The sequence below is a fragment of the Euleptes europaea genome, chromosome 7 (genome assembly GCF_029931775.1).
Source record: "Euleptes europaea isolate rEulEur1 chromosome 7, rEulEur1.hap1, whole genome shotgun sequence".
Classification (NCBI taxonomy): domain Eukaryota; kingdom Metazoa; phylum Chordata; class Lepidosauria; order Squamata; family Sphaerodactylidae; genus Euleptes; species Euleptes europaea.
The window spans coordinates 292,680-318,101 of record NC_079318.1 but is presented as its reverse complement, the minus strand read 5'-3'; the positions used below and the strand labels follow the sequence as shown (position 1 = coordinate 318,101).

The window sequence follows — 25,422 nt, the reverse complement described above, 5'->3', positions numbered from 1 at the left end:
CAGTGACCTGATATAACCAGAGAGATAGTAACCACCCTGTTTGTCACTACAACATTCTGGGTTTCTCTCCATGGATAAACAAAGGTTGCTGTATTATTAGAATAATCCTAAATCAAGTACCTTTGAAACTACCTTAAGCCCAGTTTGGATGATCGTCCCCTACTATCTTCCTACAAATGGTGAAGGAGAGATTGCACAGCCCTGTCTTCACCCCCAAGCGTGCCTGTACCAACTCCATTGTTCCCAATTGTTCATATACAGGTTATCATTAGAACAGAATTACACATATAAAATCTCATGCATACTGACTAACAAACTCAGTGGTCGATTCCTGGGTTGATTCCTGTCTTTAGGAAAGTGACACTGGCCAAAGTTAATAGTTTAGGATTTCTCTCAGCTATTGGGGAACAACAACTGTGCTCTACCAAGTTTAAGACTGGTTTTGAGGACATTCATGAGAGTCCTCTGAATTCCAAAAGCTGTGAGTCATGCCATCAAATAGCCAACTGTGTTGCTGATGCTCAGTTAAAAGGAAGCATTGTTTCCTGTAGAAAAACTAAATACCAATGTACAGGATGCAGAATCAAGCAGGACCAAGTTCAGAATTCAACACTGTTGAAGGCTGAAACACAGGATGGAGGAAAGACTAATGATTTCTCTCCCCCCCACCCCCGCCAACTGTGACTTCAGAGTCTTACCCCAGTAGCTGCTTGTGAGGGACTGAGGCACACAGGAAGATACCATCATCACAAAACGAGAAGCCAGGGAGAGGGGGGGCCCTGCGGAAGCGTTCAGCTCCACTGGCCATCCTTGGTGGCCCCGTGCCTGCGGCAGGCACCCCCCTACCCTTGTAATTTGGCAATACTCACAAGAAAGAATGCAGGGTCTTCCTCTTCTTACGTGCATCCCCTCTCGTGCCACTAAAGCGTTCTGCACAACTGACTGAAGTGCAAGCCAGCAGCAGTGAGTCTTAATTCCTTGAGATTTCACGCATGTGAAAAATCCTTCACTATCATGCTGAAAATATTTCTTAAGCAATAGATTTGTTCATTCACAGGAGACTTGCTATAAACTCACTGAAGCTAAAATGTGAATAAGAAAAAGTGGGGAACTTTCCATAAGCTTCCATTAAGTTCATGCATAATCATCAAGGCCTGGTTTATTTTCAGCCATGTCAGTCCTGGTTCATTTTGCTAGGCCAGGAATCCTCCCAACACATCCTTCTTCTGGCAGCACAATTATCTCACTTATCCTGTAACGTGCCTTCTGTTGCCCCAGGCAGGAGCAAATGGTAAACAAACTGTCAGGGATTTAACTGGGACATCCAGTTGAAGCACTTTAAATAAAAATGAAGCCTTAAGGGGAAGGAGAGCAGTAAAGCCAAGGCTGGGCAAAGGTGCTCTCTCCACCTACTCAAAATGCTGCTTCGCACACTGTGGCCATTTATGCAGGGGTAATTTGCTCTGGGTTTGCATCTCTGCAGACGGAGTTTTCGTTTTCGGATCCAAACTCTCAAAACTGTATGAGTGGGGCCTTTTTTGCCCTGAATTTTGGGGGGGGGGGTAGAGTGTTATTTTAGCTTTAAAAAGCTAAAATAGTTATACAGAAATGAAGGGGGGAGGGGGGAGAACAGCCGTCTCCATTTCCGATATCATTACAATCACTGCTGAAACTAACCAGAGAGGAAGCCTATGAGGCGTGGCGGGGGGGGGGGGAGACAACAGTTCGCTGCTGAAATTGACTAAAATGGCTTCTCTGGGAGGGGTTGGATGAGGGAGGGACAAGCGAGAATGGGTGGGGAAAGAGAAACCCGAAGTTAAGACTGTTCACAGAAATTGCCTCAATTAGCTTGGCTTTGGGATTGACGCAAAATTTAAAATCGTGATAAAACAGGTTCCTGGAAACACGGGACAAGTGTGCGGCTGCTGCAAAATGACTTCAGAAGGTCGGAAAAATCATGAATAATCCAAAGGAAGCCCCGAAGCAGTCCCGTGGGGATCGCAGGGCTAAGTAACCAAGCATAAATGGCCAAGCACTAACTTCAGAGCTGGATTGTGTCTTAGGCCAATATAAACAGTCAACTGAAGTTACTATTATTACTGCAAATGAGCAGAACGCTAACCTGATTGTTTTACAATGAGACAAGATATTGAAAACAGAATGGCTGCCATACATGCTTCTGGAAGCAAAACTCCTATGAGAGCTTCAGGGTGTCGTCCCTAGTGAGACTGATTGCTTTTCTGTTTACCTCAGTAATTTTTTAAGGGACCGAGAACTGCAGAACATTTACTAATCCAGGCTTTGTCATACAGCACTGGGGTAGAGACAGTGGATCTCTGATGTTCTTATACTGTGTTTTCACAGAAGCTTTAGTAAGTAAAGCACCTCCTGCCCATAGGTTCACTGTGGTGTCTAAGGCTGCCATCCTAAGATCCCTTACCTGGGAGTAAGCCCCACTGACTAAAATGGGACTTAGAGAGAGAACACATGAAGCTGTATTGCACTGAATCAGACCGCTGGTCCATCAAGGTCAATACTGTCTATTCAGACAAGCAGTAACTCCCCAGAGTCTCAGGAGGAGGGTCTTTCACAACACCTTCCACCAGATCCTTTTAGCTGGAGTTGCTGGGGATTGAACCTTGGATCTTCTGCATTCCAGGCAGCTGCTCTACCACTGAGTTACAGCCACTCCCCACAAACTTACTTCTGAGTAAAAATGCATAGGCTTGCACTGCCAATGAAAAAGGAATGGTCATGGTCCTAAAGACAGAGACATCTGAGAACTCAAAGCTGTGAGGGAAAAAACCCATCTTTCAATGTGTGGATGTCGGAACAGTCAATACAATCATATCTCAGAGAGTTTTATGTTCATTTACATCTCCAGGGGATGTGGAAATGCCATAGCTAACACGACTTTGGCTGTTGTCCTTAAGGATGTAACTGCAATGAGTTGCCAGAGCACGCATTTAGGGAAAAGGGTTAAAGCAGAAACAATGCAGTGGAAGCTCCAACAGAACACTTTGTTCATGAAGAGTGTTGGCCATGAACCAGAAATGGCAACCCATGCAGCGTAACCACAAAAGTTGTATATCTGGGACAGATGGGAGTGGAGAAGAAATCGAGATTTTGCACAAGCTGTCCTCCTCCCGAGAGGCAATACCACTCACCACCGGACAGGATGAGAAGGGTCAAAGAGCCCCAGGTGCTTTTCTCTCTTTCCCTCCTCCCACCTACCTAGACACAGCTTTATTTTGCTGATAGTTCCCCGTCACCTATCTGAGAGGGGGCAGGGTGGGCTTGGTGTGTGCACAACCTTGTACTGAGCTTCAATATGTATAGATCAGGATAACTCCAAGATTTCTGTAGACCTAGACATGGTGGTGGTGGTGGTGGTGGGGAGGAGCAGGGGAGTTCTTTCATCAACCATTTATCAGCTCTAGGCTAACAAATAAAAAAACTAGTGCAAACTTCAAGGTAAGGTAATAAATCAATTTTACGTCATTTACTTTAGAAATAATCAGTCCTAATGTACTTATTTGCCTAGGCAACAGTAATAAAACGGACACTAATTTTTTTTGGCTCTGCATTGTAGAAGCAGAGGTGATTTATTTGCTGATGTTCAGGTGAAGGCTGGATGTGAGTTCCATCTAAGTCAGTTATGATTTTTGAATATGTTGGTCTTCACTATTGCCTCTTGGAATTAATTTCAGAACAAGATTGTTTAGTTTAGCTTAATTTTGAGTACTGTTGTAATTCTTTGCTCTGTAATTTTTGTGTATCTTTCTCTCGGGAGGAAGCTGAAACGAAGCTGAAGGAAATGGAGGCACAGGTGGTGTTCTCTTCGAACCTTCCTGTCAGAGGAAGGGGAATGCGATGGGAACAAAAGATAATGGAGGTGAACCACTGGTTGCGTTGGAGGTGCCGGCAGGAGCGATTTGGATTCTGGGATCCCAGGCTGGGTTTTCTGGATGGTGGCCTACTAGCACACGATGGAATTCACCTTTCAAGGTCGGGGAAGAATGTTTTTGGAAGAAACCTGGAGATTCATCAGGAAGGCTTTAAACTAATACCACAAGGGAATGAGACAATCAACACAGGGATTTAAATGAAGGTGATCAAACAGCAGAGGCCCACCTGGGAGGGCTGAGTCTAAAGGAGCCAAAGGCGCGGGGCTTCAAGGTGTCTATGTACCAATGCCCAAAGCTTGGGCAATAAGAAAGAAGAGCTTGAGCTTCTAATGCAGTCAGAAGTACATGATTTAGTAGGCATTACAGAGACTTGGTGGGACAATTCCCATGACTGGAATGTAGTAGTGGATGGATATGAGTTGTTCAAGAAAAACCAAAAAGGTCGAAGAGGTGGCGGAGTGGAGCTATATGTGAGGAGAGGGATTGCTTGTCAAGAAATACTGGAGGAGGAGGGTGACAGCCCAGTGGAAAGTGCCTGGGTGAGGATAAGGGAGCAGATTGACAGGGTATCCAAACAACAAAAGCTGTTAGTTATGGGTGATTTCAACTTCCCAGATGTGTGCTGGGAGACAAACTCTGCAAACCGACTCCAGTCACACAAGTTCCTCACCTGCCTGGCTGACAACTTCCTTCATCAAATGGTGGAGGAAGCTATGAGGGGCTCAGCGATACTCGACTTAATATTGACCAACAGGCAAGAGATGGTAGATGAGGTGAAGGTGGTGGGGACCTTAGGGGGAAGTGACCACATCCTCCTAGAATTCCTTTTGCTGTGGGGGACCATAGCCACACATGTCTGCTAGATTTTGGTAGGGCAGATTTTAATAAACTCAGAGGCATGATGAGAATCATTCCATGGGCAGGACTGCTTGAAGGGAAAGGAACAAATGAAAGGTGGTCTCTCCTAAAACTAAAGCTCTTGTAAGCTCAAGCCCTCCCTATTCCAACAAGAAGGAAACATGGTACAGGATCGAAGAAGCCAATGTGGATGAACAAAGAACTCCATGATGAGCTAAGGGAGAAAAAGGAAATGTTCAAGAAATGGAGGCAAGGACGCACCTCTAAAGAAGAGTATCTACAGGTTGTTAGGCACAATGGGTCAGCCATCAGAGAGGCCAAAGCTCACAGGGAGCTGATGCTGGCCAGGGAGGCTCACTACAACAAGAAAAGTTTCTTCAGATATGTGAAGAGCAAATGCAAGGGAGAAGAGGACATAGGCCCATTGTTGAGTGAAAATGAAGAAACTCTGACAGAAGACGGAGAGAAAGCAGAAAGGCTCAATGCTTATTTTGCCTCAGTTTTCTCTCTGAAAATGAGGAACGGGCTCATCTAGAGATGACAATAGGCAAGCCACAGCATCCGGGCTGCTGGCTGACATGAACAGGGAGGTAGTTGAGAAGCACCTGGTTGCATTGGATGAGTACAAATCCCCCAGGCCAGATGGTATGCACCCAAGAGTGCTCGAAAAATTTGTAGAGATCTTGCAGAGCCTTTGTCCATCATCTTCCAGACCTCTTGGAGGATGGGAGATGTGCCACAAGACTGGAGAAGGGTGAACATTATCCCAATTTTCAAAAAAGGGAGGAAGGATGACCCAGGAAACTACAGGCCAGTCAGTTTGACCTCTGTCCCAGGGAAGATATTGGAGCAGATATTAAAGAGATCAATACTTGAGCATCTGAAGGACAACTTGGTGAACCAGGGAAGTCAGCATGGATTTGTCCCCAACAGGTCCTGCCAGACCAACCTTGTTTCCTTCTTTGATCGAGTGATGAGCTTACTGGATCAAGGGAATGCAGTTGACGTTTACCTGGATTTCAGTAAGGCTTTTGACAAGGGCTCCCATGATGTTCTGATGGGTAAACGAGAGGACTGTGGACTGGACCCTAGGATATTTAGGTGGATAGAGAACTGGTTCCAGATCTGCACTCAAAGAGTAGTTGTTAATGGCATTTCATCTGATTGGAGGGAGGTGTCCAGTGGGGTGCCACAGGGTTCGGTTCTGGGCCCGGTACTTTTCAATATTTTTTATAAATGAACTGAATTAAATTTGCAGATGACCCCAAGTTGGGAGGAGCAGCGAACACACCAGAAGATAGAGATAGAATTCAACGAGATCTGAATACACTGGAAAAGTGGGTGGATGTGAACAGGATGCAATTCAACAAGGATATGTGCTGAGTTCTACAGCTGGGTAACAGAAATGAGGGACATGCATACTGGATGGAGGATACACTTCTGGGCAGCAGTGTGTGTGAACAAGATCTTGGGGTACGGCTGGACCATAAGTTAAATACGAGCAGCCAGCGTGATACAGCAACAAAAAATGCTAATGTGATCTTGGGGTGCATCAACAGAGGCATAACATCCAAATCGCAAGATGTTGTTGTTCTGCTGTACACTGTGTTGGTCTGGCCGCACCAGGAGTACTGTGTGCAGTTCTGGAGGCCTCGCTTCAAAAAGGATGTGGACAGAAAGCAGCGGATGCAGAAGAGAGTGACGAGGATGATCAGGGGCCTGGAGACCAAGCCCTATGAGGAAAGGCAGAGGGAGTCGGGAATGTTTACTCTGGAGAAAAGGAGGTTGAGAGGGGGACATGATTGCTCTCTTTAAGTATTTGAAGGGCTGTCACTGAGAGGAGGGCAGCACAGGATAGGGCTCGCAATAATGGGAAAGGTACTGGCTGGATATTAGGAAAAATCATTTTACAGTAAGAGTTGCTCAGCAGTGGAATCAGCTACCTCGGGAGGCGGTGAGCATCCCCTCACTGGCAGTCTTTAAGCAGAAGCTGGACAAGTACTTGTCAGGGATGCTCTAGGCTGATCCTGCATTAAGCAGGAGGTTGGACTAGATGGCCTGTATGGCCCCTTCCAACTCTTGGATTCTATGAATTTTAACTGTGGTAAACTGGTTTGAGAGCCAATCTTGGTTTAAAAGCAGCACACAAATATAATAAATACTTGTTAAAGATTTTATTAGGCACTTGGCCAGAGGGCAATTATTAGCATGTAAGCAATTATTTCCCTATTTATTTCTGTGTCAACATAGGTAAGGGGCAAGCTACTGTGTTCTATGGCCTACCAAACCCCACATTCAAACAGCAGTAACAGCATTCTTTTCTTGGAACATCAGATAGTCATTCATAACTTCAGATAAATCAAATCTCAAGAAAGAAGGACATGAGCCTTTCGTCCTCAAGTGCTGCTCAGTGTTGGAAGCTATGGACATTCCACTGATGGAAGAGGGAGAAGGAGACGATCGTGCCTGACTCTCTTTATGACTCTAGCCTCCCGACCCACATGGCTTTTTGACTACAAGGCCCCCACCCCACAGCAACGTCTTTTCAGGGGTCACATGGGGCTACTGAGCAAAGAGGAAAATGCAGAAAGATCTACTTCTGCCAGGACAATGTTTGTAGGATCCACCCTACAGCTTAGGCTTGGCTATTCCTTCCATTGCGCTGTTCCAGGTGGCTTTCCCATTAAACTGGGCTGACACTCACCAAGAAATAAATTACACATAATAAATATTCACCAAGGAAAATCAGTTATTTACAAGTGCATACTTCGCCAATGTAAAAATGAAGCAAGCAATCATAGTGAGGTGATATCATCTCTGTCTTTGTTTCTGTTGACCGGATGCTGAGTATCTCCTCTTGAACTTGTAGAGGAAAGGAACATAACCTATGAACTACTGTACCAAAATGTCAGCAAGTCAACTATTCTGTTTTCCTTACAACTTCATGCTCTTTGATTTTTCCAGTTTGAAAATGGTAGTCCCAACAGTGTTCAGTTTGTATATAGTCCTTAGTCAACCACAACTGCAGCCTTTTTTCACTGTACAATAAAGCAAAACCTTCCGTTTCAGAATTAATTCAGTCTCTCAGCTGTATCTGAAAGCATGGTGTAAGGACATCAATACTGTAAACTATTTTTAAAAGTTTTTTTTTTTGTTACCTGAAGTGGGCTACCTGATGATCTATTTCTATGAAATGCAAATAATTTATGGGCATTCTCCTCTTCTTCTGATGGAGGCATCTTTAAACCAGAACTGGTAAGTAGATTCTGAAGATAAACGCAAACAGTAGCAATTATAAAAGAAGAATTAATTAACAAATGAATTGAATTAATGATTTAAAAAGGTACAAAGCACAGCTGCATTAAAAGGTAATACTGCCATTTGCAGAAAGCCTGGCGGAATTATTTTACAAATAAAGTTGAAGTATGAAGTTGCAAGCAGTTTGAGTTCAAGTTCAAGATTCAATCCTTTGCCCAACACTCAGCCACAGTTGGGGAAGGGAGGGTTGTGAACATCTCTCCCGCCTTGCAATACTCTTTAGTTTCCCCCTCCTTCCACATTTTTTCATGGTGCGGAGAAGCTGAAAAAAAGGGGGCAATCGTATTTTCACTGCTCCCTCCAACCAGAGAGAAGGAGGCCATGCTTCCCAGATTCTGAACTGGCTTTGTTTGATAGCCAAATATGTTAGATAGCCAAATATGACTGAATACAAGCTACAGTGACTCAACAGTGGTCATCGCATAATCTCTGACTGGCTTAGGTCATAGTTCCAGGAACAAGAAAAGGCAGGGAAGGTTCAAAATGGTATTTGAATAGTTGCTGAGCAGGGTTGCAAATACCTTTGAGCGTGCTGGAAAAGGGTAAACATTTGGACGTTTTTCAGGGAATGTTTCAAGCACCCTGAAGCCCTGTAATTTCAATGAAAATGTTCACTGGGGAATATTTACCACAGCACTATGTGTATAGACTTGCTTGGGAGTAAATCTTTTGAACTCAGTCAAACATACTTCTGATTAACCATGCGTAGGATGGTTAACCATGTCAGATCCTTAAGATTATCACAATGAAAAAATTCAGCATATTAAGTATAAGCTTCAACCTAAGCAGCACGTTGAACTGAAAATAATCATAAAGCCACATACACTACCCCAGGACTCTCAGCCTTTGGGTAACATTACTAACATACAATCCATTAAAAACCAATACAACTAAACAAATATACACATTGACTGCATTTAGATCAAGAAAGTGAAATGTCAGTAAACTAACATAAATGAAAGCTAAAACAGACTACATTACATTGTATTTTCATGTATATTAAAAAGCATGCCATATGCTTTACAAAGGAATTTGATCAAGGTAGCAAACCTCTCATTGCCTATTAATTCCGTAAACTGTATAGTGATGCAATTAAGGCCAGCGTTTTGCTTCAGCACCTTAAATGCATCTTAAATATGGTACTTTTATGTACAAAATATGAAGAAAAAATGATGGATGGGGGGAAGTGGGCTCAACAAAGTCAGTGTTAAGTACTTTGTAATTCCACTGATTCAGTGGAACAGTGACACACACATGTCATCGATGAAATTTCCATGTACCTAACTTTGCTGGGTCAAGCCTTTTTTCCCCCTGTCCTGCACTTCAGAATAGGAGTCAAGCATGGTACAAAGCAAGAAGCTCCATCCAGGGTGCTACAGCCTTTATTCTGGAAAAAAATTGCACCCCCCCCCCCCCCATCTACAAGTATGTACAGGCTATGAGCAAGTTACCCCATAGCTGTAGTCTGGTGGAAATGTCTTACTAAGCCAGATCTGGTGCCCAAGCTCTATCTTCTCTACTCCAATTTAGAATGCATAAGGCTTCCAAATGAAAACAACAACTATACCTCCAAGCAAGATCCATGACACTAATACATACCGGCATATCTTTCACAGCTGACGTATACGTGAAAAGCTGTGTGTTCAGACCTTCCCCTTCCCAATGGTTTGAGCAGAAGAAGTTTCCAGCTTTACCTGTTGGAGACCCCACCTGGAAGCAGAAAGAGAGCCATATTTTAAGTAGCACAACTGATTGTCTCATGTCAACTTAACAGCAAATAGATTTCCAAATGAACTTGGCCTATATTTTAAATTGTTCTAACAGTACTTGTTCTAACAGTCAATCGATGTACAATTGAGTTCAAGGATTTGATGTTGGTTATTTCACTCAGTCTCAGAAGTCTAGATGAAAAATACTTTTTTACACCAGGCATCAATTAAAATTATTGTATGGAACAAACTTGGGTAATCAGATTGTTAAAACTTCATTATTAACTTCCTTGTGGCTGAGAAACCCCAGCGAAAACCACATTGCCAATTACGCGTAAGTCTTTTAAATACTGCATCCTAAGCCAACACAGTATAAGGTCGTTTTCAATAACTGGTTTACATTGTGGGGGAAAAACTTTATCTTTGCTGTATGCAAATTATTACGATCCTACAAAGGCTGATACCAACTAATTTTAACAAGCAATATCCCATTTGACTTCAACAGAAACAAATCAGGTACTAATAGTATTTTGGTTCTTGTAGGTTATCCGGGCTGTGTAACCGTGGTCTTGGTATTATCTTTTTTGACGTTTCGCCAGCAGCTGTGGAAGGCATCTTCAGAGGAGTAACACTGAAGGACAGTGTCTCTCAGTGTCAAGTGTGTAGGAAGAGTAATATATAGTCAGAAGGGGGTTGGGTTTGAGCTGAGTCATTGTCCTGCAAAGTATTAAAGGTAATGTGCAAATCATTGTCCTGTAAGAATCAAGATAATGTGCTAATGAGGGTGTGGTATGTTAATGTGGAACCATTGTATCCTGAAGTGACCTGTTAACATGTGGAATCCAAGGCTAATCCGCATGGCTATTGTGGACTGTAGTCTTTGTTAGTCTGGAGGTTTTCAGGACAGGAAGCCAAGACTTATGCATTCTTAAACTCTCTTCTTTTCTGTTCAAGTTGTGCTGATGTTTATGAATTTCAATGGCTTCTCTGTGCAATCTGACAAAATAGTTGGTAGAATTGTTCAATATTTCAGTGTCTTGGAATAAGACCCTGAGTCCTGTTTGGGTCAGTCCATGTTCAGCCACTGCTGATTTCTCAGGTTGGCCAAGTCTGCAGTATCTTTCATGTTCTTTTATCCTTGTTTGTATGCTGCATTGTGTGGTCCCGATGTAAACTTGTCCACAACTGCAAGGTATACGATATACTCCTGCAGAGGTGAGGGGGTCTCTTTTGTCTTTTGCTGATCGTAGCTTGTATTATCTTGGTGGGTTTAAACACTGTTTGTAGGTTATGTTTTTTCAAAAGTTTTTCCATCCTATCAGTGTTTGGTTTAATGGTCCTTCTGATTTCATTTCTGGAATAGCCGTTTGCTAGCAGTGCGTGATTTAGATGATTAATTTCTACCTTGAGAAACTGTGGTTCACAGATCCGTCTAGCACGTTCCATTAATGTTTTAATTATTCCTCTTTTTTGTCGGGGGTGGTGGTTGGAGTTTTTGTGTAAGTAGCGATCTGGAGACAAAAACACCAACCACCACCCCCGACAGAAAAGAGGAATAATGAAAGCATTAATGGACCGTGCAAGACGGATCTGTGAACCACAGTTTCTCAAGGAAGAAACTTATAATCTAAATCACGCACTGCTAGCAAATGGCTATTCCAGAAATGAAATCAGAAGGACCACTAAACCAAACAAAAATCAGAAAACTCAGGAAAAACAGTCTCCCATAGGAAAGGTATTCTTGCCATTTATTAAAGGAGTCACTGATAGGATGGAAAAACTTTTGAAAAAACATAACCTACAAACAGTGTTTAAACCCAACAAGAAAATGCAACAGATGCTACGATCAGCAAAAGACAAAAGAGACCCCTCACCTCTGCAGGAGTATATTGTATACCTTGCAGTTGTGGACAAGTTTACACCGGGACCACAAAACGCAGCATACAAACAAGGATAAAAGAACATGAAAGATACTGCAGACTTGGCCAACCTGAGAAATCAGCAGTGGCTGAACATGGACTGACCCAAACAGGACTCAGGGTCTTATTCCAAGACACTGAAATATTGGACAACTCTACCAACTATTTTGTCAGATTGCACAGAGAAGCCATTGAAATCCATAAACATCAGCACAACTTTAACAGAAAATAAGAGAGTTTAAGAATGAATAAGGCTTGGCTTCCTGTCCTGAAAACCTCCAGACTAACAAAGACTGCAGTCCACAATAGCCATGCAGATTAGCCTTGGATTTCACACATTAACAGATCACTTCAGGATACAATGGTTCCATATTAACATACCACACCCTCATTAGCACATTATCTTGAGACTTACAGGACAATGATTAGCACATTACCTTGGATACTTTTTGCTGGACAATGATTCAGCTCAAACCCAACCCCCTTCTGACTATATATTACTCTTCCTACACACTTGACACTGAGAGACACTGTCCTTCAGTGTTACTCCTCTGAAGCTGCCTGCCACAGCTGCTGGCGAAACGTCAGGAAAGAAAATACCAAGACCGGATAACCTACAAGAACCAATGAACTCTGACTGTGAAAGCCTTCGACAATACTAATAGTACTGTTTACCACAAAAACAAAAGGAAAACAGGAAAACTAGACCTGTCTCAGACCAATGGTCCACTTAGCTTACTTTCCTGTTTCTCATAATCCCCATGCACGGGTGGTTTCTGCAACAGTTCAGAGAAGTCAATGGCTGTTCCGCTCACTTCTGTTTGCTCCCAACACTCTTAAAGTTTCAAACGTTTTGAATATGTCCATTGATTTTCTGGCTACCTTGACAAATAGTCACTGGTCCTAATGAATATAGAAAGTTCTTTTTCTTAATTGACTTTCCCAGATTGGTTTGTTTTATTATTATTTTTTGTAGCAGCAAGTAAACTGCAGACCTTTTGTAGCAAACAGAGCCAAGTTTAACATGGGCTTCAGTAAAAATTGAGAGGCTTGCCTCCTGCTTGATTTTCTTCAGCAAAGGGGATCCATTTTCATGTAGGCCTGAGACGATGCCAGATTCATCAGACTCTTGTTTGATAACATCCTGCAGATCATCCACAAGATGACTTGGAGTTTGAGGCTAAATGGAAGAAACAAAGCACACAGTAAAACAACATACAGCATTTTAAAGGGGGGGAATTCCCATTCGTATAACTGGCTTAAAAAAAAAACTTACCAGCATCTTTAAGGGTCCATATTTGAATTCTTGAGCTGCAAGTGCATTTTTAAATGGAGTGGGTGTTCTGGGAGAACTCTCCAATATTGATCTTTTGACAGCTGGTGTTCTGAAACCGAGACGACAATGTGAACATAAGGGGAGAAAAGGGGGAAATTAAAGAGAATGGTCTAAATCTCTTTACTGAGACCCTAATGCAGATTAGTGTAGTAATAAAGAGAAGGAGCTGCCTGCCAGAAAGTCCCAAGTTCTAATTTCACCTCAGCCACAAACTCAATGGGCAATCTCACATAAGTCACTTTCTCTCAGAATAAGCCCTGTTTTGAATATAGTGATGATAATACCTTACAGTAAAGTGCTGTGCAAATTCTGCTGTGCAGATTACTGAAATAATGTATATGAAGCACTTTTGGAACGAAAAAAATGTTATATAAATATTAAGTATTATTAATATTTTGCGGGCAGCTTCGTCAGGGGGAATCTTTCAGATTCTTTTTAGTAATGTCCCCATGCAAAAGTGACACAAGGCTGAACAAAGTATTTGGAAATCTGATTATGTAAACTGTTTGCAATGGGTTGCAATGATTCAGGTGTTAATGGCAGAAGTAGAGTGAATGTGCATAGCTGTGAAATCATGGTCTGTACAAATAAATAATTAAGATAACAGCTCTAAACAGAGGTCCTAAAGCCTTGCCAGAAGAAAAGCCAAGAGCCAGAGTGATGTAGCGGTAGAGGGCTGGACCAGGAGCAAAGGCGCAAATCCCAGCTCTGCCACGAATAAGCTGTTGTTGGAAGGACAAAATGGGGAAGGGGAAATCATGCACCCCACCCTGAGCTCCTTGGTGGAAAGATGGGATAAAACACACTGAACAGACAGATGATGCATTCACAAAGTTGCTTTGCACAGATTGGCCTCCTTATTCATTTAAATGAAAGGAGTAGTTCCAAGCGCACACAGAAAGGAATGTGTATAGTTGCTCTTCCACTGGAGTTTATGGGGAAGTCTATCCCCCCACTCCTAGCACCTGTGGAAATATAGGCAGAATCCAAGCCCATTCATTGCTGTAATATGGCGAGCGTGAGCATTTAAAAATGTAACAAAAACTTACATGTTATTTTCCTTCTGTGCCTTAAATGCTTGATCTCTGTAAAGCGGTGTTGTAACCGTGACTTTATGAGTACAAAAAGGAGTGGAAGTTAGAGTAGGATTGGCCAAATCTAGACTTTCTGGGCTGGATGAGGTGTTCAAGAACTGCAAAGATAAAAACCAACAATGTAAGATACAGATTCGGCTTCTCAAAACTATCTTGTTCAGCAAAACCAGAAGAGTGGAGAAAAATAATTGCAAAACAAATGCACAGGAGTGCTTCTACTCTGCTGATTCATGGTGTAACAGAGGATACATCATTCCTAGTGTCAGATTACATGGTAAGAGGATTACACCATAAGCAATACTTCCAACGCAAAGGTTTGTATTTCTATGGCTTGGCCTATGAAAATATATTTCTTAGGTTTTGTTCCAAGATTATTTGTAGAAATAAATATTTATTTTATTCCCTTGAACATCAATGGGAATTTACATATAAAAGGATGGTCTGATAATACCGGGGGGGGGGACCTTGGAATTTGCCTATGAATTCTATAACATGGATAAAAGACAATTAGATACTTTAAAAAAAAAGAATATGAACACTCCTTTCCCTATGGAAACAAGACTGCTTCACTTTCACAGTACAGGTCCTAAAAAGATCCCATTTTTTAAGAATGCTGAAGTTTAGTTTATTATGAAGGCTGCTGCTGCAGAATTTAGGAAATAATACTTCAGTGGCTGGAGTGATGAACTCACTAATGTAAATACACTGTTCCAATCTGGGTGTGCGTGTGTGTAGAATAGAAATCCACAAACCACTTGCTCCCACCACTGACCTTTGGTGAGATAGGTTAACTGGTTTGTAGAACACACCACACCTCTCTTACTATCCATATATCAGGCTTAATAATTTAATAAACAATAATAAAGTGTTTGTTTTTCCCTGTCAATTTACAGGGCAACTTGGATAATATTTATCATCTGTTTAGTCTAAATTTTGTGGGGAGTTAATGAACCATACTGTGAAAGGGATAGGATATAAAAAGAGTTAAAGGAAACTGAGATAATGGTACATTCTGGTAGCTGGAGGAATTAAAAGCAGAAGGTAAGCAAATGAATAAGTAGCCCCTTCAGTACCACCAAGGATTAAACGCACAGAAATAACTTGCCAGAAGATGGTAACCTAGACGCAGCAGTGAAGGAGAGCAATGAGTAGATTCAAAACTGGAGCACAATCAATGAGTGCAAAAGTAATTAGTCATTTGTTTAAAGATTAGTTTGTCTATGTCATTAACACCTTGCTGACTTTTGAGAATTAGTAACATCTGTGCAGAAATCTTGTTCTACCTGCGAGGGAGAGAATGGCAGGCTTTTGACAGGGGAACGCTTAGGTGTTGAGCTGGTGACCTCAGCAAACAGGAAGGACTTATTATGGCCACTGGCTAAGTGGCTGGGCTGCCGCCTCTTGGTGTGCAGAATGACCAGCGGAGCTGTGCCCCGTTGTGAGGCGGTCAAGGACTTTTGCAGGCCAAGGCCCTCCTGACTCAACATGGTTTTGCTCCAGTTTGAGAGAGGCTGTCCTTCAGGCCTATATGCGCGGGCCTCTGATTGCTGAAGCTGTGGGGAAACTCGGCCAGGTGAAGTGTCTGTTTCTTCAGAGCATTCTAAACTGCTGAGATCACCCCATGATGAAGGATCCTGAAAACAATGGGCAGGAGGCACAAATCTATGAGACAGTATACAAAGCTCCCTTGTTTTTTTTTTAAACACAGCAATGTAACATCTTTAATAAAAGAGAAATCAAAAGAGAAGGAAAAAAACAGTTGTTCTACATGTGATTCAGTTATGTGAACATGAAATGCAGTGAATCTAAAGTGATGGTGGGTTCTTTAAAGGCGCAACTCTTTTTTCTTCATACATATATATGAGGAAGAGCTCCCCCCACCCCACTTGTTACAAAGATGTGCTTTGTGACCCATCTGCTTTCATTCCTTTTAAGAAGGTATGATTGTGAAAAGGAATATATCTGTGTTTATAGTGAATTTGTTTATAGTAAGCCTTTGGCTTCAAACTGTATGCTTAAGAAACCCTACATTAATGTTAAGTTCCTACATGAGGATCTTAGAATCTTCAAATATTCAGAGGCCTTTTGAAGTTTTCCAGAAGTGAATGTTCCACAAAGAAGCAGACGCCTGGATAGTTAAACAAGGTTTACCAAGCCACAAGGAAGGGTACTAAAAATACATTTGATGCCATTTAAAAAAAAATCTCACAATTTGGTTTCACATTTAAAAACACTTAGAACTAATTTTCAAATTAGACTGTTATGTGTTGCAGCTCCCTAAATAATTTATTAAAATATTTGTATCTTGCCATTCTCTGGGGATGCTGGATGGCTAACAGTGGGCAGAAAAATACATTAAAATCACAAATAAGCGGCTAACAAAAAGACAGAATAAGAATTACTTGACATTACTTGCCTTTGAATTTGAGAGCATGAGCAAAATTTCACAAGAGAACTCTATTTGTGCTTGATGTATTAAAGCCCCCAAACCGCCTCAACGAACAGCCCCATCCCTTCCCATGTTTTCTCTGAATCGCCATTTATTTCAACAGAACTTACTTCCAAGTAATCAAGCACAAAATTGGGCTAGAAATGTTTTGTAACTGCAGTAAAAACAACAGCACAGTCATTAAGCAGCAACGGCACCCTGCCTATACAGAAGGACCATATAAAGGACAAGAAACTGACGTAGAAATAGCATACATCTCCAGTCCTACACCAGCCACACATTAGGAGATGACCATTCTACTTACGGAATCTATTAGCTGAAGCGTTTCTGCAAATTCTAAGAGATTCTTAACATTATCCAAGAAGTTACTCTGGTGAACGATCATGCACCTTGCAGGGGAGGCACTTTCTTCAGGCAAGCAGCCATCGTCCACAGGTGGAGATGGAGTGCAATGATGACGCTCCCCCAAAGAGGAAATGGGTACACTGTTACCACTACTTCTGGTATTGTCCACAACTGTGGTGCTTTGCCACCCTGGGTAATCTGATGTGTGGTTCTGCGTCTAAAGGGGGGGGGGAACGGGCAAGAGGAGGGAGGGAGAGAAAAAGGCAGAAGGAACTTAGCAATGAAATTGCACAAGGTGTCAGATGGCTGTTAAAGGAAAAGATAAAAGTGGTTGCATCATCTAAGCACTTAATGCCTATGAAACAGTTGTCAAGATGTTTCCTTTCATCAATGCAGCAAGAGCTTGTTGAAAGGGCCGTAAATTTATAGCTCTACTTTTGGCATTACCTCATCTTGTGCAACAACCCTGCATCCTGGGCATGAATCTACAGTCTAATAAGCATACTACTATGGTCATATGTTGCTCCTCCTAACTTGAAAAATTGCCTGAAACTATTTTCTTTTTTGCTGTGAGAAGTAAGGAGCTGCCAAGATTCCTCTTGTTCAGATTCAACCTCATCCAGGTCCAAAGGCGAAATTTAAAGGAGGTGAAATCTACAACACATTTGAGGTGACTGGCAAAAATTTTCATTGGTTTTCATGGATCTTGATTTTACCCAATTGCTTTTAACTTTTGCGCCTCACCTGGCCTCCCTCCTGTCCCTCTCTCGCACTACAGCTTACACCAATGCAATGAAAAGGCTGTCAAATCAATGTGGTTAGGAAAGCAGAAGAGCAAATTAACAGAAGTGTCTTTCCACTGTAACCATGCAAAAGAAGGAATTGCAAAATGTAAACTATAAGTTAGAGGGGGCCAAACTAGCACGTCATGCACAAGTCATTGTATAGTTAACTAGAAATGAATTAATAATTAATCTGAATTAATTATTCATACAAAGTCTCTGCTGGCTATCATTTGTAATAAATTAATATAGGAACTGCAGAAAAATTACATCAGCTATTTTCTCCACAGCCTACGCACTGAAAACAAATAATTAAATAAATGTGTACACAGGATTCAGTAATAGCCAGCACTGGTCTCATACATGCAGTTATAGAATCTATGTTTCTTCACAGTCAAACATTACCAAGCATGCAAAGATCTTGACAATACTTGGGCTGTGATTCTCAAACCACCTGAGCTAGAATACTGGTTTTCCAAGCCCACTGAACTTTACATGAGTCCAATCTGCAGCATAAATGCCACAAGTAAATTGTGGTCTTCCCGGAAGGAGCAGGAAGGTCACTAAGGCTACAACAGAGTCAGGCCTGCATGCCTGAATGTCTCTCTTATTCTGTTCAGCATGGTGGACTACAGGCAAAACTACCTGAAGATTGGGGGTGGGTGGGGAGAAGGGGTGCAGGACTGGACAAGAGCTGTAGTAACCATCAGAGAAGGTACTGCCTCATTTGCTTTTGGAAAATTTGCTAAAAAGATTGACCGCCCTTGAACTTGACTGAATTCAGGGGTTTGAGGATCATAGGTCAAGGGTGAACTATACAGCTGGAGAATATAGCAGAGAAGAAAATCTGAAGAACAGGCACTACATTTTCATTACACAGTATTCTCAGCACAGATTTCGCCTATCAGTTTAATAGCTAGAGGAGGGGATATACTGGTTGCCACTCCTCCAAACACGTAAACAGATGCAACGGCCACCACTGCAGTCAATTAGCATACAAAAGCAAATATGCCAGAAATTATTGCACTAGCGTATTTTCGAGGGTGTGTAGGCGTGTGCACAAATGCACTCGGGGTACTGTTATGCTTTCTTTCTGTTCAAATGGAAATATAGAGCCTTCGTTAGTGTCCGAGGAATAGCAAAAAGTAGGGGAGAAAATGTAAGGAACAGAAGCACTGGGGTGAAGCTGCTGCCCCCTCCATCCAAGCACACGGGGACATTCTTACTGGTGATGCCCGCTGCCCTTTCAGTTCATTCTCAGTCGACATTAGTAGCAACTCTAATTCCTTTATTCGCTTTTCTTTCTCAGGGTCTTCATCATTATAGTGTCTCTGCAATTAAGAGTTGAGGGAAAAGACAAGATAAAGGCCCAGACGAATGCTGCAACTATGACTACGATGACGGATGGCTGTCTTGTGGAATTCCAGCCAAACTAGGCTGAGAGGTAAAGCAGTCCTCCTCCACTGTAGTCACCACAGGACTTTTCTGCTGGTGGACGCATAACTCTGGCTCCATACTAAGCTAGGATTGCAGACCGGAACCTCAGGAATGTGTTCCCTTTCCTCCTTCCCTCCCTTAACTACAGTTCATTCTCACAATCAATAACCATGGTTAAAGCTGAACAAAATCATCCTGATTTAAGGGAAACCCCAGTATATCCTTAGCTGTTGCTCAGTGAGAAGTTAAACTGCTTAATTCTGATTTACTAGAACAATAGTTAGCAGGGAGCCAACACTATATCCACCCCAGCCACGCTTCATCATTTGCCACGTTAAAGAGTTAAGCCTCTGATCATTTTTTTTGCAAGGTCAGATATTTGAATATTTGAAATGTATACCAAATTGACACTTGAAATGATCTTTTAAAATTATCTACCTGAATAGCTGCAGCAGCTGGCTGGGGAACATTAACAATATTTACATGAAGTGCTACTGGATATGGGATCTGAGCAGAGACCTAGACCAAAAAGCAAAGAAAGCCCAAATTACTTATGCGGTTTACATAGTTTCCAATGGCATGGTTGGTTTAAACAGTAAGCACAGTCTGTGGTTTGTACACCAATCACTCTGTTTTTTCAAACAAATTAGAATATTGTCCTGAATGGAACAACTGAAGTAATGTCCTTTAAGATGGGGAGGGGTCTTGAATTTATAGTATATTTGTCCATAAAAAAATCTGACCACCTATATCAAAACATGAGTGTTGGTTTGTGGTGCACTGAAGACTAAGAAAGGAAGGAAGCAGACCCACGGCATGGTTTATAGTTCCGCAAGGGAACAAAAATACCACAAAAAAGAAAGTGCTTGTGGCTCCTTGCATAGCTGAAACCTTTATCAGGGTGGCACTGGTAAGTCAGCACGCCTCTTTTTTGGCCCTGCTGAGACAAAAACAAAAACTGCACTGCGAGGTGTTCAGGGGAGCATTTGGGCATCCCCTGCAACTAAGCATTCTCCATTATCTCTTTGCCTAGGGCAATTAGGCACCATAAGGGTGACAGCATAACCTAGAGCCTGATCTTGCCGGCATCTCCTCTTCATTTCTCTGAAAAGAACATAAAAGGATTCATCACGGTGTATAAGGATAAGATAGGTCTATCGCCGGCTTCTAAATCGAACCTCCCTAGTTAAGCCCAGTAAGCTTCTGAATACCAGTTCCTGGCCTGGGCAGGGGGGACAAATGAAAGGGCAGTGCTGTTAGATTTAGTTGTGAGGTTTCTAAAGTATCTAGCTGGCCACTATGGAAATTAAAGTGCAATCAACCTAATGAACTGTTCCTACCAGCTTACATTTTGCGCCTCAGAAATATGATAATAGGAGTAGTCACGGGTAGCTGTGGTCTGGGTGGCAGTTGGCAGCTGCGCAGAAGGCGGCGTGGGGGTATAGCCCATTAAATGGTTACTCTTCGGAAAACTGGCAGCTACTGAAGATTGGCTGGCTTTGGAGGACTCTTGAAGATAACCTTCCTGTTCAACCTTTCGACGCATTGTAGAATTCCAGTGGTTCTTGATGGCATTATCAGTTCTGCACAAGAATCCATTCATATAAAAATACTGTTAACAAAAAACGATGGTTCAAGGCAGTAGGTTAACATAGAGCAGTTTCATAATCATCCAGCAGTCTTCAATGCCATGTAATAGTCTCTATATCACAACATGTCCTCATGAGATGAATCCTACTTGAGGTTGTAGCACGTTCCTCCAGCCTAAGAAGCCTTCCTCTAGCCTCAGTAGCTCTTCCATTAGTGGAAGAACCAGTGAAGTGGAGGAAGGCCCCTGAGACTAGATGAAGGCTCAGTGGAATGGTAGGATGCAGGTTGCTGATTTTACATGCCTGAACAAGTCCACAACAAACTGATTTTTGTCATTATCAAAGTATCTGCTCTATATCAGCAGTCCCCTGCAAGTAATTGGCAATAAACAAATTAAATTTTGACATACAAAGGCTTCCCTGCATTCCTGATTCCACTGCTGAAGCCAATTCTCATTCTTCTTCTTTCACAATGTATCTCCACTTGGAGAAATGAATCCCTCCTGCTGCACCCCATATTCCTATGCAGCGGCACAGCATGTGCTCCAATTTCTTAGTTCTCTCGTGCACCAGGGCCTTCACCTTGTCAAAAATGCTGCCATTCCAAATGGAACTCTCCTGCATTCACAAACACACATGAAGCTGCCTTATATTGAATCAGACCATTGGTCTATCAAGGCCAATGTTGTCTACTCAGACTGGCAGCAGCTCTCCGGGGTCTCAAGCAGAGGTTTTTCTCATCACCCACTGCCTGGTCCATTAACCAGAAGAAGATGGAGAAGATGGGGATTGAACTTGGGACCTTCTGAATGCAAAGCAGAGGCTCTTCCACTGAGCTGCAGCCCCTGTCCAATCCCACTACAGTGCAGAGACAATGCACAGTCACCCTTCTCCAAGCAACTTTCTTAGCAGCAACCAAGCAACCCAGAACTGAAACCTGTCATGTAATCAGATTAATAAATAACATAGCTCTCCTGGGATTCAGGATCTGTGCACGGTTACCCCAAGATGATTGCAACTCATTCTCAGGCTGCTGGCATCAACTTTTGACAATTGGGCTATCTTCATGTCTATTCACAATGAATCAATTCCCTTCTGATGTATGTGGACAGACTTACTAGAATAGTGTAAGTTGGCAGGATGTTGGTGGTCATGTCCAGCGGAAGAAAAGAAATACGGCCATTTAAAGGACAACCTGGATTTTTTCACTTGCTATGTGGCCTTTCAAGGGGCTTAGATTATAAAAGACTATTGTTGTATTAGATTAGAATTCTATATTATTGCAGCATTAATTTAGATGGTTTTACAATCATGTTATCATCGTTCATAAAGAATTCTATTTATTACAGGGATGCTTCATGCTTTTCTTCTGGAACGTGGGATGTGTGGAAATCATGGATTTAGAGGAGTTCAGTTAGTCCCATTTTCCATGAACGCATATTACAATAAAATACAATGTTCCTTCCTTTTTTGTAACATATAAAGCTGTGTCTCTGGACAGCCTGTGTAGTGTAGTGGTTAGCATTTCAGACAACGGTCAGAGAGAGCGAGGTTCTGACCCACACTTGCCAATGAAACTAACTAGGGGACCCTGGGCCAGTCGGTCACTCTCTGCCTCTTGCTCTCAGCCTAATCTACCTCACAGAGTATGAGGTTAAAACAGGGAAGAAAAAACAATGTATGCCATCTTGAGCTTCTTCACAAGGAAGGGCAGGCTAAAAATGAGAGGACCACATGATCACCAAGAACAGTGTTTCTCAAACTTTGGTTCAGAGACTGCTGGGATTTCACAAAGGTACTACAGGGAGTCCAGGAGTCTTTTGTAAGGACAGAGGGGAAGTCCTTCTCATGCCCATCTGGCTACTGTGAAATTGTCCAGTCTCTCCCCTCCCCTCCTCAGTCTTCTGAGGCAGGGACTTTCCACACTATATGGGAAAGGGTTAGAATTAGCTTGCTGCCCTATCAAAGAACAGAATCTCATAGAGCTGCCACCATCACTCCCAATCACTTGGGGGGGGGGAAGAAGAGAGATGCCACTACGTATCCGTAAATAATAACAGCTGATCAGAGTTTTATACTGAATACCGGAGTTCAGATTTTATATCGCTGGGTTTTTTATTATTTCTATGAGCATCTGTGAAAGAACTGTTGAGGCCTGACCCTACAGAATCATTTACCCTCTGTGACCTGATCTTGTGAGCCATATGCTGACAATACAAACACATTTCTCTTAAACTTGATTTTTAAAGTCTAGCAGATGTGGTTCTCAATGTACTGTTTTGAGAATGGAGGCCTCTATGCAAAATGCATGGTCTGGTGTGTGTGTGCCCTTTTTGGCAGGTACCATGAGCTGAGTGGCAGGTCTCTTGGAGTCTACAAAAAATTAAATAAAAATTGGCAGGGGGGCTCAGGTTGCTAAAAGTTGAAGAACTGCTGACCTAAAAGGATATCGTTGAAATTTGCTCAGCTTTAATAATCTCAGACTGTTTACATGGTTTTTAGAGAGGAAACCTAATAATTTCCATAAGCTGCTGGTTCCATTACCCAGATACAGTTAGAAACATTTCCCTGAAGTTGAAACTTTAAGTTAAGAGGCTGCAATTTCAAATGAGCTCACAAAATAATGCAAACACTTTTAACCTATCTGATTTGGCCATGCAACCATTCACATACATTAATCAATAGTAGCAACATCTGCCTTTAATACACATTTCCTTTGCTCAGCTAAGGGAGACAAAAGAAAGAGCACACCAACTACTCTTTCCCCAGCTGTTTCTTTCTTTCAAAAAAAACCTGCTACTGTATGTCATTACCGTCCAGGCAGCAACTTTGCAATTTCTGCCCATCTGTTTCCCAGCCTCTTGTGTGCCTGGTAAATTATCCTATCTTCTTCTTCTGTCCAGGAGGTTTTTTTAACTTCTGGGTTCAGATGGTTGTGCCACCGCTCCCTGCATTGTTTCCCGATCCTTCCTTTCAAGTGTTTGGCGATGACGGACCAGCGTTTGGGGCCGTATTTCTGCACGAGCTCTATCACCTTCAAACAAGAACAAAAACACGGCCCTCTGTAACACCGAGTATCATACAATGAGGCCTGGCTGCAATCATATACACCGCTGCTTCAGTGGAGATGAGAGATGTTACCTGCTAAAGAAAACTTATTAAACTGTATCTTTAATTAGCTACTACCTTGAGGATTAGAATTGACTGAAAAAGTGAGCTACGCTTGAAGGGCTGTATACAGCAGAGACCCTCACAGGAAGAGTAGCAGAGCAGGTCTTTCCTTGACTTCCCCTTCCCATCTGCTGTGCATTCCGAAAATCTCCTCTGAGGAAGGGGAACCCCTGTGGGGAAAATGCACCACACTACCTGGAGCTACAATGAAGAGGGGGAACAGGGAGAAACAACATCCTCTTCCCTCAGCCCAACAACAGGAAGGAGGAGGCAATTAATCAGTTCCTCCTCCTCATGGCGCCCCTCCAATCTGGGGCATTTTGTTCACAAAGATCCCCTGGAACTCACAGAGGATATTCAGGATATGCAGAGGACTGCAGGGAGAAAGGAAAGGCCAGAAAAGATCCCCTCAACCAACAGCTATTATTGCTAGAAACAGCTCAATACTAATTACATAAATTAATCAGGGTACTTTGGTTCTTGTAGGTTATCCGGGCTGTGTAACCGTGGTCTTGGAATTTTCTTTCCTGACGTTTCGCCAGCAACTGTGGCAGGCATCTTCAGAGTAGTAACACTGAAGGACAGTGTCTCTCAGTGTCAAGGGTGTAGGAAGAGTAATATATAGTCAGAAAGGGGTTGGGTTTGAGCTGAGTATTGTCCTGCAAAAGTATTGTCCTGTAAGTATCAAGATAATGTGCTAATGAGGGTATGGTATGTTAATATGGAACCATTGTATCCTGAAGTGATCTGTTAATGTGTGTAATCCAAAACTAATCTGTATGGCTATTGTTGAATGTTGTCTTTGTCTGGAGGTTTTTCAGGGCAGGAAGCCAAGCCTTATTCATTCTTAAACTCTCCTCTTTTCTGTTAAAGTTGTGCTGATGTTTATGAATTTCAATGGCTTCTCTGTGCAATCTGACAAAATAGTTGGTAGAATTGTCCAGTCTTTCAGTGTCTTGGAATAAGACCCTGTGTCCTGTTTGTGTCAGTCCATGTTCAGCCACTGCTGATTTCTCAGGTTGGCCAAGTCTGCAGTATCTTTCATGTTCTTTTATCCTTGTTTGTATGCTGCGTTTTGTGGTCCCGATGTAAACTTCTCCACAGCTGCAAGGTATACGATATACTCCTGCAGAGGTGAGGGGGTCTCTTTTGTCTTTTGCTGATCGTAGCATTTGTTGTATTTTCTTGGTGGGTTTAAACACTGTTTGTAGGTTATGTTTTTTCAAAAGTTTCTCCATCCTATCAGTGACTCCTTTAATAAATGGCAAGAATACCTTTCCTATGGGAGACTGTTTTTCTTGAGTTTTCTGATTTTTGTTTGGTTCAATGGCCCTTCTGATTTCATTCTTGGAGTAGCCGTTTGCTAGCAGTGCGTGATTTAGATGGTTAGTTTCTTCCTTGAGAAACTGTGGTTCACAGATCCGTCTTGCACGGTCCATTAATGTTTTGATTATTCCTCTTTTCTGTCGGGGGTGGTGGTTGGAGTTTTTGTGTAAGTAGCGATCTG

General features: G+C 42.3%; 1 protein-coding gene across 1 annotated transcript in view; it reads right to left on the bottom strand.

The window, feature by feature from the left end:
* The window catches only part of MYB (MYB proto-oncogene, transcription factor), a 54,297-nt gene that overhangs the window by 4,755 nt on the left and 24,120 nt on the right, over positions 1–25,422 (bottom strand). The window contains exons 8-17 of the mRNA XM_056852490.1: positions 23,558–23,778; positions 20,504–20,738; positions 19,594–19,674; positions 18,945–19,049; positions 16,896–17,153; positions 14,098–14,240; positions 12,989–13,097; positions 12,767–12,892; positions 9,684–9,794; positions 7,925–8,032 (exon numbers count right to left, since the gene is read on the bottom strand). Coding sequence (XP_056708468.1) covers positions 7,925–8,032; positions 9,684–9,794; positions 12,767–12,892; positions 12,989–13,097; positions 14,098–14,240; positions 16,896–17,153; positions 18,945–19,049; positions 19,594–19,674; positions 20,504–20,738; positions 23,558–23,778 — 1,497 coding nt within the window. The remainder of the gene's footprint in view (positions 1–7,924; positions 8,033–9,683; positions 9,795–12,766; positions 12,893–12,988; positions 13,098–14,097; positions 14,241–16,895; positions 17,154–18,944; positions 19,050–19,593; positions 19,675–20,503; positions 20,739–23,557; positions 23,779–25,422) is intronic.